Source organism: Eriocheir sinensis, chromosome 21 (assembly GCF_024679095.1).
Source record: "Eriocheir sinensis breed Jianghai 21 chromosome 21, ASM2467909v1, whole genome shotgun sequence".
In the NCBI taxonomy this organism is placed as follows: Eukaryota; Metazoa; Arthropoda; class Malacostraca; order Decapoda; family Varunidae; genus Eriocheir; species Eriocheir sinensis.
The window spans coordinates 19,867,711-19,884,478 of NC_066529.1; the positions used below are offsets into that span (position 1 = coordinate 19,867,711).

A 16,768-nucleotide genomic window follows, 5' to 3' on the forward strand; every position below is an offset into this window, starting at 1 on the left:
AACAAACGCAGTATGTGAGAAAGAAAACTAACGAGCAGACGAGGCTAAGGCCAGTGCAAGAGGACGGAAAAAGTGAGAAAAACTGAGTGATGAACCAAGGGCGAAGAGAGGAAGGAAGTAGGTCTTGAGTGTAATATCAGGAGAAAAAACAGTAAAGTTGAGAATGATATGAAGGATGAAGCGACGTCAGAGCATGCATGGTTATGAAGCAAAGAAAGAATATTTAAGAGAGACCGAAAGTGAAGAGGGAAAGGAGTGGACCATGAGTGGAAGATTAGACGAAGAAGTGAAGTCGCGAATACAAGGGGTGAAGAACGAGGGAAGGGAGATAAGACGAGAAAGAGAAAAGGGTCACAGGAGGATAAAAGACAAGAGACTCTACACCGTGAGAGGAAGTGGATTGAGAAGAAGAAAAATGTCTGGAAACGAGAAGCGGTGCTGAGAAGGAAACAATAGAAGAATAAGTAAGACAAAAATAGAAAGGTGGAGGTATACAGAAGGGAGCGAGCAGAGAAATTGAGAAGTGAAAGGAAAGGGAATGCAGAAAGACGTGAGGAGAGAGGAAGGCAAGATGAATATATGGAAATTGAGAAAATCCTACTATAATAAATGCTGCTTCTTATTGTTTCACTTGTTAAACCAAGAGAAAAAAAGGAGTAATTATAAGGAGTTAATAAGAACGCTGGACAAAACGACGAAAAAGAAGCTATAGAAAAAAAACTACAGTATACAGTCAAATAAATGCTGCTGATTATCATTTCATTTGTTTGTTTACCCGATAAAAATAGTCAAAGTATTCTGAAGATTCAGAGTTGGCAAAATAAATATAAAATAAAAGGATGTGAAGGAAATAATAAATAAATGAAATTGTCTGTCTTTCGAGATTAACTGTGTTGAAATCATAATACAGCAGTTAACACTTGAACTGTACAACTGGTATTTAAACTAAGAAACAATATATCACAAAAAAAAAAAGAAAGTGCGTAAATGGTATGATTACGTGAGGGGACCGATAAATATTACACAATCAGTCTTATCTGAAAGAGAAGGAAACCGTAAAAATACAATCAAGGGATGGGTGTCCATGGGGGAGTGGGCTCGGGTGTAGGCTGAAAGCTGATGAGCTTAAATGAAAGCGAAAAAAGGAGGGTAATGAAGAAATGAGATAAAGAGATTTTGATGAGGGGCAAACGGCTGACATAAAAGAGCTGTAAAAAAAAGTTAGAGACAGAGAGAGAGAGAGAGAGAGAGAGAGAGAGAGAGAGAGAGAGAGAGAGAGAGAGAGAGAGATCCAGTATTTTTTGGAACACACACACACACACACACACAAGGCTTTGCCCCTCGCTGCTCATCTGGTCCCCTACCTCCCACCTGACTCGACACACCACTGCCAATACCGTCTCATCTCATCTACAGTCCCATACCCCAATGCAATAGGCGCCCCTAACATCACCATAGCCGATCCAGGATTCAGTACGTTTCCTAACTAGTAGGCGGTAATGTTATAATTGTGTTTTGTAAAGAATCCTTATAACCAAAAACTAACTAAAATTATGAGTATTCTTTTTCTTGACCCGAACATTGCATAAACAACAGATCAATAATATGAATATACGTTCATATTTTATACGACAACTGTGGCCCGGGGGCAGCAGCGCACCCCATTTTGCGGGTAACAGATACCTTAATTAAGCATGTTTTTACTGCGCAAAGCAGGTGATGTCACTTATTGTAACTTCGTGAGCTTTCATATTTATCTAATTGTGTATATTTCATGAAGGCATGATTTACATTACTACTTTCAATTTTACTAGTGACACGAATTTGTGACTTTATCACAATATAATTTCACTCAATTAAGTGAATCAGACACCATAGAAATATTACCAGTGTGTGTATGAATGAGTACAAAGATGAGCACATACTTTGATTTAACTCCAGGATGTCTCGTGGATCATTTATAAATAAAAACAAAAAATCGGGATAGGCTACACTTTAGCCCGCTACCGTCGTTCGAGGCACAAAAACAGTCCCCCCGCCAAGTTTATACTCCACATAAGGTAATGTTAGGTGCACCTATTCAGTATTTCTCCAAACATTGGATTTCCTCTTACATGAAATTTCAACCGAAAGTGACAAGTACTCAATAAATCACATGCTTTTATTGTATATTGTTATTGTTTTTTGTCATTATTCTGTACACGCTCACACAAACTAACACTAACACCATCACAGCCACCCCCATCACCCTTCCATCCTTACCAGTTTTTCATTACCCTAAATTAACAAAATGAGGTGGCTGATGACACTTCAAGTAACTGTCATTATGAAAATTATATATTTTTTCATCGACTGGTTATGTTACTTCTATCACTGATGAACATCTTTAAAAATGAGGCATTTCATATAGTTAGATACATTTCTTTATAATACTTCTTACATGCACCATTTATCACACACTGTTACTTCCTCACAATCATTTCATATATTTCATTCCTCCATCGTCATTACTTCATTTATTTTCTCCTTACTGAAATTAACGTCTCCCCTCACCTTTTTTTAACTCCCAATCATTGTACCCTTTTCCCTATACCCAACTATCTCCATGATTATACATATATCGTTTTACCTATTTAACATACTCCATTATCAATCATACCTCGCCCTTTCTCTTTCTTGCTACTCTGAGCATTTCATCTTTTCTCTTCATAGTCACACATTCATTTTCATCTTTCTATCCATTACTCTCTTTCTATAAACTGCTTTTTCCCGTTTATGTCACTTCTTTCTTTTCTCATTCTTCCAAATTTATCATTCCTCTATTCCTCATTCCTCATCTACTTTTGTATTTTCATCTTCCTGTCCATTACTTATCGTTTTTAGAGCATCACGCCTATAAACTTATAATTTTCCACATCATCTCACCTTCTAATCCCCAGCACGTATTTATATTCTTCCATCATCCTTTTTTGCATGTTTCCCCCTACTCTTCTTATTTTCCCCTTCTCTCCTCTCACGACATTTTCACAATACTTCAATCTCTCAGCACATGTTCTCATCCATTTGTTTAATCGTCTCTCATGTACTTATTAATTGGGATTTTATCTTTCCTTTCTTTTGCCTATTCCACTCCCGTCCAGTCTCTATACTCACTCGTCCAGTTGCAGAGAGACGAGATTCGCCGTCCAGTTGGTAGTGACGGCGCTGAAGTTCGAAACCGCCTCTCGAAGATGATCTGATTGAAGAAGAAGGGTAAAAACGAATGAAGTTATGAAAGTAAGATTTATGTGTTAAACAAACAAATTACATTTCCTAGGTAGACGATAAAGCCTATGTGGGTTTGAATTTTGTTTTATAAAATAAAATGCCTTTTTTCAAGAACTCTAATCAATCGGATTTTTGTTTCTGATCTACATTTACCAATATAGTTATGTTGCTTAGCGTATCTAGTGTATTTCGTTCTTGGTAACAATGAGCTAAGTATACAAGGCACTGAAAGACACTAAAGCCCTTGTTGAGAATTACAATAAAAAATCTAAAAAAATCTAAAAAAAGGATGCGTTAAATTTTGTTCCCTGATGGATTAATAACATGTATGACGTGGTCAATTTTCCGTTTTGGGCCGAAAACTTGACTTTTCGTACCCTTGTCCTTTTCATCCTAATAAACAAGATACAGAAAGCCATCATAATGTCATCAAATTGGATTCAGCATCATCCGGCTGCGTTTAGAATTACTCTGACCCGCCTTATACACTATGCTGTAACTCGATCCAATAATTAAACGTTACTCAAACTTCGGATTGCTTTCTACTGAAAACATTTCGCTTCCCCGATCCCTCAACCACTTAACGTTCTCTTCTTCCTCCTCCTCTTCCTCATCTTGCTATTCCTCCTGCTACTCTTTCTACGATTCCCTAAAAAAAAAAAAAAAAAAAACGTTCGACAAAGACACCCATATGAGGTTTATCTCAAAATTACGTTTTCACGGGATAGGTGGGCATCTATGCATGTAAAATAAAGTGTCTCAGATACCAACAATAACTAGTTGTTTTGAAAGGCGAAGTATCTGATTGGATGGCGTGCCTCAGTGGTCGGTACTAGGGCCAATGCTTTTCATAATACATAAAAAATAATCTGAACATCCGGATGACCTGATGAAGCACTCTACTAACTCTTCATGGATCAGTTACTAATTCCAAGTCAAATACCCCTCTGTGTGTGCCGGCGCATTACGAAACAATGTCTCTCGGATAGAGGCATACATTCCAATGACTTTCTCTAATATTAAGTTTATAATGCCCTGAATCCTCACGCTTGTTCTCACGTTATCAAAAATAGAATGGCAGCGCACATAAGGCACCTGAGCCTGCCAACTCACTATTAATGATGATCTTTACATTTTTGCTCAGAAAAATGACAAATTTATTAATTGAAAATGTCAAAAATTTGCCTATACTAATTTCTACAGAAATTTTTGACAATTTATGAAACAATTCCCCTTCATCTTTTCAATTTTTCCTTAGTCTTGGTGGCTCTATAACTATCACATGTCTCTTAAGCTTCTTTCATACTTTCTTCGAAAGACTGACTCTAGACGATTCAGGGCAAAGTCTTCCTTCTCATTCCCTCTCATACTTCATTATGCCTGTTACTAATATCCTTCTGAATGTTATTTTATGTGCCCTAGCTGACTTGAAGTCTCAGAGGGCTTATGTACCGATAGAGTACCTCCTATTGTCCTAAAAACTGTGCTTCAGTTGTGACATCCTGAGTAATGAAACTTTCTCGTCTCTGACTTTCAACGTCTATTTTTCTTTTCTGCTAAAAGCATGCCAACATACAATTGTGTCTAAGAAGGGTGACAGCTCTAATCCTTAAAACTATCGGCCAACATTTTTGCTTTCTTGTTTTTTTCTAAGGCTTTTCATACAATCTTTTGCAGGAATCTTTGCTTTTTAAACTACCCTTTTATTGATTCTATCCCTCTCTCAGTACCTTTATCTCCTGTTTTCTTTTCGATCGTTCTGGCTCTGCTGTGGTAGATGGTCACTTCTTCCTTAAGGGGGGCAACTACAGGGGGTCCTCCTGGGCATGTGGTACGTCCAATAGCTTTGAAATCTTAGTATGTTGTTTGTTGGTGTAAAGGTATGATATTCTGTGAATTTAATTAAATGCGGGTGAAGTTTAGGAGAGACTCAAACAAAGCGTATTTTTCTTTTTTTTGTTTCACATACTTTATTTTTCAGTTAATCGGTTTGAAAAAATACTATATAAACTTTGTTTGCCTCTCTACATTTTGTTGGAAGTAACATTTTGATTTTTTTTTTTTGTCTTCGAAGAAAAGAAATTACAATGTCTTGTCACTTATCATCTTCTCCACTTTGTGTCCCGTTATCTTTTGACATTATTGAAAATCTATTCCCAACAAAAAAGTACCCTTTAGTTGTAGTTTTTTACTGATACCTAAGAAAAGTCAATCATACTTTATACCGATTTTGTGATTTTGTTTTGAAATATTGGCTCCTAAAGATTTTTTTCCATTTTATTCCTGTCTTGCCATTTGTATTTATTTGATTGGCATGAAATTTCCACAAATTATTGTGTATACCTTGTTGACTTACAGGAGAATGTTTTAAAGGGTGACTGGCGGTAAAGTGAAAAAAAAAATCATAAAAAACTATTGCGAATTAAGGATTGAATCTTCATATATGAATACTTCTAACGGTTCTTGTTCTTATGTATGAGTATAAATGTTCTGCGTTTTGATGTGATGACGTCATTGATGTCACTACTATTCTCGTTGTAGAGGCCTTAATATTTGTTTAGTATAATTCTTTTTTTCTGAGAATACTTTGAAAGTGTCTAAATGTTTGGTCACAGTCCGTTTCCCTTACCTACCTAAACGCTATATAGCACGCGATGTTGTTACGCATGACGTCATGATGTCATAAGATAGCCCCCCTTTCAATACATTTATATCCGTTTTCTGTATATTTCAGAAATATCTGAGTGTGACCATTTATTTGCCTAAGGAAAGTCAACATATTCCAAAAATTTCAAGTACATCGAGCAGATATTGATTTTTATATGAATATTTTAAAGCATGAAAACAACTATCAAGATTCTGGCCCGCAATGTCGAGCGGTACGCGCGCGACCTCAGCAACTCTCTCTGACTCTTTGATAGCTACTGAGGTCTGTATGGGAATGTTTAGACTCTGCTGGTTTGAAAGTGATGTTACCATATCAGTGGGCACTGCATTTTACCCAACTCTCAGTGTAAAGTGAGCTTTACGGCCGAGTATATAGGGAGTATTTTCGCTACGCGTGACGGCTTGTAGTGGCTGCCAATCCCACCATAATATTTTACGGAGCTAGCAACAGGATTTAATAGATTTCTGAATGCGTAAGAAGTAATTTTAGATATGTTTTGAATTATCGATTTTTTTACACCAAAATGACCAGTCCCCCCTTACTGGAGAATGTTAAGGCATCTGGTCCCGCGGCACTCTCGCGTAGCGGGAGTACCTTGCGGGAGTGCCTTGCTTCTACGCTACTTTCTTGCTTGTTTTCTGAGGCTTGGCCGCTCCATAAGCCCTCTTGATGTTGATGACTCTTTTTCTGGTTGCCTTACGCTTGTAGATCATTTGTAAGGACGTTTTTTAGGCTGGAGAGGAGAGAAAATTACGACGTGCTCTCCCCGTTTGTGTCTTGCTTGGCACTGGCGCGGTGGCACCTCTCTCCCTCCCCTGCCTCTCTGCGCGAAGAAGAGAGGATGACAGATAAAAAAAAAAAAATTACGGAGAAATAAAATATCCTAATGCAATTTTTACGTATATACAAGCATTGAATGATACCACATATGTTGACGCGCACGTCCGGCTATGACGCGCATGTCCGGCTATGACGCAAAAGCCCCCCCAGGGGGAGGGGTTTTAATTTTACGAAAACAAACTCACCACATGGCAATTTAGGGTTTCCCGGCCACGCTGAGCGAAAAACATGTACTCGTCCGATTTTAAATATAATCGTCAAAAAATACCCCGTAGTCACCCCCTTTAAACCTATCAACGGTGGTGTCCCACAGGGCTCTGTCCTATCTCCCACTATCTTTCTGTTATTCATTAATGATCTTCTTTCCACAACACTGTCCTTTCCACTCGTACGCCGATGACTCTACTTTGCATTATTCAATTTCTTCCAACAGAAGACCCTCCCATCAGGAATTACAGGACTCCAGACAGGAGACTGTAGAATGCCTAACCTCATACCTTGCTATTATTTCTGATTGGGGTTGGAAGAACTTGGTGTCATTCAACGCCTCAAAAACTCAATTTCTCCACCCATCAACTCGACACAGTTCTCCAAACACCTATACCCTATTATTCGAAAATACTCAGTTGTCACCTTCTTCTACTCTAAACATCATCGGTCTATCCTTAACTCAATATCTTTACTGAAAGCTTCACATCTCCTCTCTTACTATATCAGCTTCTTCGAAGTTGGACGCTCTGTATTGTCTCCGTTTTTCTTTTCCATCTCCCGGATGATGTTCATATACAGGGGTCTTGTCCGCCCTCGTATGAAGTATGCATCTCCCGCGTGAGGGTGGCTCTTGGACAGAGTAGAGTCTATGGCTCTTCGTGTCATCAGCTCCCCTCCTCTCAGTGACAGTCTCCTACCTCTTCAATTCCGTTGTAGTGTTGCTTCTCTTTCTGTCTTTTAACGACTTTTTGATTGCTGACTGCTCTTCTGAACTTGCTACCCGCATGCCTCTCCCCTCCCGTGGCCCCGCTGCACTCGACGTTCTACTCCAACTCGAATTTATACTGTCCAAATCCCTTATGCACGAGTTAACCAGCATCTTCATTCTTTCATCTTTTTTGCTGGTAAACTCTAGAACAATCTTCCTTCGTCTGTATTTCCTCCTTCCTTAGACTTGACCCTTGAACCCTTGAACCCTTGAACCCTTGAAATGGACCTCACATTTGGCAATTCCTCTATTTTTTTTTTATATATATCTTTATAGGAGCAGTGATGCGAGGGCTCTTTTGTCTTGATTTTTTTTTACCTTGAAGTGTTTCTTTTGCTGTAAAAAAAGAAAGGTTCTTAAGTGTCTTTCGACATCTGACATGTCTGATCACTATTATGAATTCCGCAAGAACCGTTCTACTGGGGATCTTGCATTTTTAAATGCCTCCTGGCCCTCCTCCCTTAGTCATTTTGGTGATAGTTGCTGCTTCCGCTTTAACCCTGAAAGTTTTTGACAGTCTGGCAAAAATATTTGTTTTCTAAACTGCCTACGTATTATATTCCTCTTTCTGTAATATTCTCTCCAATTTCCTTTCAGGCCGATATGTCTCTTCTGTGGTAGACGGTCACTGATGTATCATTAAGTTATTAACATTGGTTTTCCGTAGAGGTTTCTTCTTTCCCCCCCCTTTTTTTATTGTTTACTTATGATCTTTCAAAAACTAACTGTCCTTTTCTACTACTACGCCGATTACTGTACTCTGCATTATTCTATATCATTTAACAAGAGACTTACCCAACAATAATTAATGGACTCAAGGGTGAACGCTACAGAACCCTTTACCTTTGACCTAAGTATCATTTCTGAATGTGTCAGTAGAAACGTGATGTCCTTCAATTCCTTAAATAACAATTTATCCGCCTGACAACTTGACTCAAGCTTCAAAACACGTATCCCTCATTATTCGATAACACTCAACTGTCCCCTTCTATAATAATCCTAGTTGGACTTTAACCTTCATATAGTTTCTTTTGCCAACTCAGCTTTCTCAGGTTAGGCGTTTGGTGGTGTCTGCATCCGTGCTGCCTCACTTTCTACCTCCTATCAATATTTTTATCCTGACTTGTGATATTCAAATCTCTCAAGCAAGGGTAGCATCTTCAATATCTTATTGTTTTTACAGATAAATTCTAGAAGAGCCTTCCTATTTATTTATTTCTGCCGACGACTTAAACGCTTTGAAGAGGGGATTAGTACTTATTACATATGGGGTCCCACGGGGTTCGGTATTAGGTCCACTGCTATTTAACATTTAGATCAATGGTTTTGACACAGGAATTATAAGTTGTTTACGTTTGGCGAGACGGTGGCCGAGTGGTCAGCGCGCGAACGTGATGATCCCGAGGGCCCAGTTTCAAGTCCCACCACAAGATACTAATAATTTTCAACCATCGCCGAGTAGCGGAAGATTACGCACGACTTAATTAAACGAGCAAGAGCCATATTACACGCCAGCCACGCAAAACAAAATTCGTCTGCTCCACCAATGAGCCAGCTGCATTCACCTACCGCAGCTATAGGTAGCGCATAAGAAAAAGAAAAGATGATGCAAAGATGGGCTGAGCAACTGAATCAGATCAGGACGCTAGTGTTCCGACACATATTATGACTGGGCAGAGAAGCGGCAGATTTCGTCCAATGCTGGGAAATGTAGTAGATGAAAATATTAATGAAGGCAGGAATATCCTTTTGCATGATTATTCCTCAAATAACGCTCCCCTAAATAAGTCTAGATGTAAGAGGGGTATAGGAGACTTAGTGAGCCCTGACTTCTGCTCAAGGGCTCGATGCATTCAGGATTTTTATCGGGTAAACATGATACTGGGTTTCATTTTAAAGATTGTAAGCAGAAGAAGCGATGAAGCCATCTTCATGCGTATTTAGTATTAGCTACACCTCAAATCGATTAGACGATTTCATTCTAGTCTCCTTACTATAGAATGAACATCAAAATGTTAGAATCTGTGCATTGAGGGGAGGCGGTAACTTGAGTGGTTAGCGTGACGGCACGCCGCCGGGATCGACGTGGAGGACACGGGTTCACATTCCGCCCGGTGCCACTTGCTGGAATTTTTCAGTCATCGCCGAGAGGCCTAAGACTACCCACATGCTGTTCAGGAGACCACATATCAACCCGAATTCTAGGTTCTCTTTCTAAAACAGAGGGTCAGTGATGAGTTCCGGGGGGCAGCATGAGACAAGCAGGATGACGCCCCTATAAACACTTGCCTGCTCCCCAACTGGTTGGGGCCGACTATCAAGCCTTACCAAGAAGCCTACTGGCGCCATAGGCGGAAATGTAATATATATATATATATATATATATATATATATATATATATATATATATATATATATATATATATATATATAAAGAGAAAGATACTAAAAAAATATTCACGGGATGAGAAAATTGCCTTTAATATTTTAATTTTCTGTCTCGAGAAAGAAGAAGGGTCAGAGGACACTTAATCGAAACACTAAATGGATGAAGGATTTGATGAATCTGGGAACTAGTGGAAAAAGCTTGGCAGTCGTATTGTCGCAGTCGTGTCAATACGATACATACATTCAAGAAAAAGTTAGATAAAATGAATAATAGTGAAGTTAGGACGGGTTAGGTTTACAGGAGAGGACATTTATAGGACTACTGGCATTATGCAGACTCCTCAAGCTCTTGTGTTCTTATGTTCCTTTTCTTCGCTTTCGTCTTCCTCTTTCTCTTCTCCCTCCTCCTCCTCCTTTTTTTCCTCCTCTTCCTCCTCCTCCTCTTTCTCCTTCTGCTCCTCCTCCATTTCCACCTGATCCTCCTCCTCCTCCTTGTGCTTTAATCCTTCCCTGCAAGCCACTCCTATGGCAAACGGATTGATTAAATTGGCTTTCTGCTGCCTGCTAGTCCATGTTTCCAGGTTTTCCTCCTCCTCCTGCTCCTCCTCCTCCTCGTCCTCCTTGTCCTCCTCCTCCAACTCCTCCTCCTCCTCCTTATCCTCCTCCCTGCATTCTCGTCGTTTTCGTCCTCCTCCTTGTGCTTTAATCCTTCCCTGCAAGCCACTCCTATGGCAAACGGATTGATTAAATTGGCTTTCTGCTGCCTGTTAGTCCATGTTTCCAGGTTTTCCTCCTGCTCCTCCTCCTCGTCCTCCTCCTCCAACTCCTCCTCCTCCTCCTTATCCTCCTCCCTGCATTCTCGTCGTTTTCGTCCTCCTCCTTTTCATCAAACCTCCTACACATCTGTCTGGTTCCCGCACTCCCTAATTCGTCCTACACAGTGTCGGGGACACGCACCGCTGCCTCCAATGCCACGTGTCGGTTGCCCCCACCTGTTTGCAGGGTGACAATAATGAGCCTCTTTGTCGATGCAGATGAAGTGCACCTCTTCGACACGCGTCCCCTGCAAACTGTTATCACCTCGTCCTCTCTCCTTCATGTAACTAGGAGAGGTTTTGATTAAGACTTTTTTTATTATTTGGATTTTTAATATGTATTTCTTCCTTTATAGGGTAAAGCTTGACTTTGCTATCGCATTTTGTTTTACATTTCTATAATTTTACAATTTTGGGGGGAGATCTGGAGTGGGGAGGCGATGGCTGATGGGTGTGGTGAACTCGAGGGTTTAGATACGAGTTCTGCCGAAGGACGCTGGCAGTTTTCATCCATCACTTTGTGGCAGAAGATTGCCCAGATTGCCCAGGTCTTCAAGACTTTTTATATTAGCCTCCGTACCTTTATCGATGTGTCTTTCTTGGTATGATCTCTATGAAAAAAGTATTAGAGCAGATTCCATTATGTTTTCTTTTCCTAAATATGCAGAACGCCTGACCCTGTCTTTTTGTTTTGAATATATGTTTTACTGATGCCATCAATAACAGCCACCAATCTCCTAGCAGTCATCCGTCTCCACTACTATATAGCTTTACCAACCCATACTTCAGAAGCTATTCCATCACCCACCCGCTTATCACCCACCTACAGTCACATCCAAGAGCAACACAACCATCCCTTTCGCCTTTTACCCTCTAAATGACATTCACCCAACCGCTACGCCAGGAGGTGCTTTACTTCACTCAACCGCCACCTTCACCCCCGACGGTCCCGTGCAAGCACATCTCAGTTAACCTCTCCCATTTTAAAGCACTCTTACTAGGATCGCTCAACTTGCTCCGGCCATGAGTTACGTAAGCATCCAGTTGGCCTCTCCGCTCATAGTTGTCTCGTTACTAAACAACCCTATGAGCAAGATCGACGTCCGGGAAGCGTGAAACGTGCCCATATAACCGGGGTTGGTATTCACGGACTGAACTAGTAACAAGCTTCGATCCAGTTTCATGAAGTAGTCCATGGTTTGCTGTGAAGTCATTCCAGCGCTATAGCCATGATCCTGCAAAGGCACTTAGTACCAAGGCACTGACACGCCTCTTCAAGTCACTATTCAGTGCCCGTATCTCACAGACATTCAGTAAAACAGGGAGAACAAGTGACATAAATATTCTAGTCTTTGTCCGCCTGCATAGGTATCGACAACGCCATATACTCGTGTTGGTATGAGGTGCAACATTTGTGGTGGAGAGGGTGTAGGCAGAAACGGGGGAGAGAGGAGAAGGGCTTGAGGGAATGGTGGGGAGTTAAGAGTATAAAGGGAGTCCACATCACCGTGGGTCGGGCCAATCCGCCGATTGACTTCCTGGCAAGACCCACCATTGTTATACACTACGGTACAAAGGTATGTGAAACTTTTAATGACCTTAATATCCTCACCACATAAATGGACAGAATGAAATGTGTCATCCAACAAGTCTCTAGTCTACACGCCTCTTCATGCAGCATCAGGACCTCTAGCGATTCCGCTAGAAGTACAGCAGCCTCTGCAAAATGCTAATACTTGCTCATATTCGCAATCTCCTCTATATCCGCTAGACAACCAAACGCTACCAGCCGCTATCGGCCATTCAATCACCAATCACCACTCACCCATTACTTGTACTTGTTTACCGAACAACCACTAACCCACAATCGCGCTTGTCTACCATATCCTCGCCAGCCACTCGCTACCCACCCGCTGATTCACCCGTCCCAACCGCTACTCCTCCCTCAATCATCCACCCATCACAAACCATGGTAAAATAAGTACTACGATCATTCTCATCCTCATCATCATTCAGAAGAAAACATGATAAGAATATTCTCTCTCTCTCTCTCTCTCTCTCTCTCTCTCTCTCTCTCTCTCTCTCTCTCTCTCTATCTCTCTCTCTCTCTCCCCCCACACACACACGTGAGCCTCGCTAGGCCGATACGAGAGGCACAGAAGAGGGATTTAGCAGAAAGAGGGAGCAGGGGAGTAGGGGCAGGGAAGGTAAGTGGAGGCGCATTTTACCAGAGTCTCCGAGAAAACGGGAGCTTATGGGAACAAACTTGGTCTCTCAGAAAAAATCTTGAAATATGGATAAAGTAATCTTCAGATCGTGAACACAAAGGTTTCAGAAAAAAAAGAATTAGTAGGAACTTGAAAAAAATATACTTTTGTTAACGAACACATAAGGACAGTTGAAAATATTGAAAAAAAATATATGTTCAGGTGCGTGTGGTTGTCCTATGGCCGTTGATCCTATACATGCCCAATCCTCTTCAAAAAGTTAAAGCTCTACAATTTTACAAAGTCATAATATAGACGTCACGGTAATATGTCAGGATACTTTTACTTGAAGGAATCACAGGATAGGATAGAAGTACATTGTAAAACTTGTGTTTACGCAAGCCTACGATATTGAAGGATAAATTGTGTTTCCATGTTTCTTAAATAGCTAACATGATCATAGGACGAATATATTACAATGAATGTTTACAGTAGTTTTCTAATGACATTTAAGTTGAAAATGTTCCAAGAACTTCATTTATGATACACATTTTGTAATTTTTCGTACCTTTACAAGTAAAAGTATTAACGTTTGCTGTACTGCCGTTTTATTATCATAAGTAAACTATGAAAAGTATTATCGATTAAATTTTACAACTCCAATTGGTTAAAGGGCCCGTAAGATGATATATGTATGTAGGTATGTATGTGTATATATATATATATATATATATATATATATATATATATATATATATATATATATATATATATATATATATATATATATATATATATATATATATATATATATATATATATATATATATATATATATATATATATATATATATATATATATATATATATATATATATATATATATATATATATATATATATATATATATATATATATATATATATATATATATATATATATATATATATATATATATATATATATATATATATATATATATATATATATATATATATATATATATATATATATATATATATATATATATATATATATATATATATATTACGTGTCAGCCTATAGCGACGGTAGGCTGTCTTGTGGGGCCGGGGTGGTAGTCGGCCCCAGCCCGTCATGGCACAGGCAAGTGTTTTATAGTGGTGCCATCTTTTCTTGGCTCATGCTGCCCCCCGGAACTTGTTCTTGATTCACTTGGACGGCTTCCTCTAGAGTCCGGGTTGATGGGTGGGCTTCAGGACAGCATGTGGGTAGTCTTAGGCCACTCGGCGGTGACTGAAAAATCCCTGGTGGTAGCGTAGGGATTCGAACCCGCGTCGTCCATCACGCGATGAATGTGGAGCCCGCACGCTACCACTCAGCCAGATATTCGAATCTTTGTCCAGCTGCACATAAATTGACAACGCTATAGATTCTTGTTGAGCGAGTCCAAATTCCAGTGGGACAAACCGTCGGTACTATTCACCATTGTTATTTATTACGCTACCAAGGTATGCGATACTTTTGGTGACCTCGATGCCTTCACCACATGCATGAACGAACTTATCTGCATCATCCAGTAAGCATCCCAATACTACACCAGACGTGGTCATGACCCAGAAGACCTTTTTTCCTTGTGGCTTGGCCTCCTTATGCAACATATCCTGGGCCATCACCAGAACTTTCAGCGATTCTGCGAGCAGTACAGCATCGTCAGCAAGGCCAGTGACCTTGATGTCGCTAATAAATGTTCCGCAGCGAATTTGATCAACAACTTGGCCTATTACCCTCGTCATGCAAGTGGTGTAAAGTGATGGAGCAAGGGTGCACCTCTGCCGCACTCCTGAATTCACATGGAAGAAGCTGGAAACGCCACCCAACACTTCACATCACTCTTATGGCCATATTCCTAGTCCTTTGCATTTGCGATCGCTGTTGGTATTCCTGGTCGTCGCCGTCACTGGAACAATGCCATACTATCGTCGCATGCCTTCCCCCATGCGAAAGTTACTTTACAGGAAACAAAATAAAATACATGGATAAAAGTATCCACTCAATGTCTTACACATGTCACATAATCTACTATAGTATTTTTTTAATCGATGCACGCAAGCTGGTAACTAAGTTTGTTGCTTTCTTAAAAGACGCGTCGCGTTACAGCCTGTTCCCTAATGCTTCCAGGGGTACGTCTTTCTGCCCCCGGCGCCTGAACCATTCCTTATTAGAGCATATTTGAATACAGCCACTCATTTAAATCACTAAAGTCTATGTTTTAAATTTAGCTATGTTGAGAAGTAGCTATGCAAGCCCTTCATCGCTTGCCTTTTAAGAGTGGCGCCACGAGGGTCATGCCCTGGGATATAGGACGGTTACCGAGATGCCTCATATTTAATTTATTCCTTGGTAAAAATTTCGTCTGAGGCGAGATTGATACACCCAAATTTGGTACTCAGTAAATGCCGTAATATAAATTAAATGTTTATGGATGCCCCTTTCTACTTTATTTTGCAGTGCATTCGTCTAAGGACGCTCATAATAAAAAGATTCTCCAACTTTGACTTTTTGTCACCACTTCAAAATCAGTGACTTTGTATGTATGAGCATTAACAAGTCTGTATTCAATGTTGCACCAGGTTACCATGAAAACTGGAAATTGAAGCAGTGCTAAACGTAGTAATGTTGTTTGTGGACGGTACCTTCTGCGTAAGTTACTGCCACTGAGATGTCAGCTGTGTTGTGACAGGGCTACTGAGTTACCGGTTTCGATACAACTCACAAAACCACCACATTCATATACTTAACACTACATGTGGGTATAAACCAATTAAATTGATTTCAGCTACTGATGTAGATGAAAAACTAACATGAATAAACCAAATGACTATCAATCGTTATTTAAAGTATTTCTTTGCGATTACGTTGGTAATCTGCTATTCCAATGTGTGAGGCTCTACCCACTGATGACGTATGTCAGCAAAAGAAAGCAAATATATTGCATTCACAATGACCACAGTGGTATTTCCATCGAGGTATTTGCATTTATAAAGGACTAGGAATATGGCCATCAGTCGCAGAGTAAGAGCTAGTCATCTGGTCAATAATCCTTGCAGAGTGCCTCACGATTCACTGAGTCAATTGCCTTCTTGAGATCGACATAGGCTGCCGAAACTCAAATCTGCTTTCCACAAGGAAGTGCTAGAATCCGGCCTATCGTTGACTTATCGTGCGTAAGCCCAGATTTGCTCATGTCTTAGATACTTTAGAAAATATGATGGAATCGCATATGAGCGAGCACTGTGTCCGGCACACTATGCAGTGTAATAAAACGGTAAATTTTCCAGTCCTGTCTGTCTCCCTTTACTTTAGATGTCGGGACAGCCAACCCTTTTTCCAACCAAGAAGAATGGTACCGGACGGCAGGGAGGCATGCACCCCATGGACCATGGCTTCACCACTAGCCCTTAGCATTTCTGCACTGATATTGCAGACCCCAAGTGCCTTTCTTCCATTTAATTGACTACCTCAGCCTCTCTCACCTCCTCCAAAGTGTGTAGAGATTCGTCTGTTTGTGGATCAGGAGCCATCTTCTACAAATCAACAAGAGGGTGTGTCCGTTCTGGGGCTC

At 40.2% G+C, this 16,768-nt stretch overlaps 1 protein-coding gene across 1 annotated transcript in view; it reads right to left on the bottom strand.

The window, feature by feature from the left end:
• The window catches only part of LOC127001814 (N-acetylated-alpha-linked acidic dipeptidase 2-like), a gene marked incomplete in the record, with an annotated part of 158,653 nt that overhangs the window by 14,536 nt on the left and 127,349 nt on the right, over window positions 1–16,768 (bottom strand). The window contains 1 exon segment of the mRNA XM_050867019.1: window positions 3,154–3,235. Within this exon segment, the coding sequence (XP_050722976.1) occupies window positions 3,154–3,235 (82 nt within the window).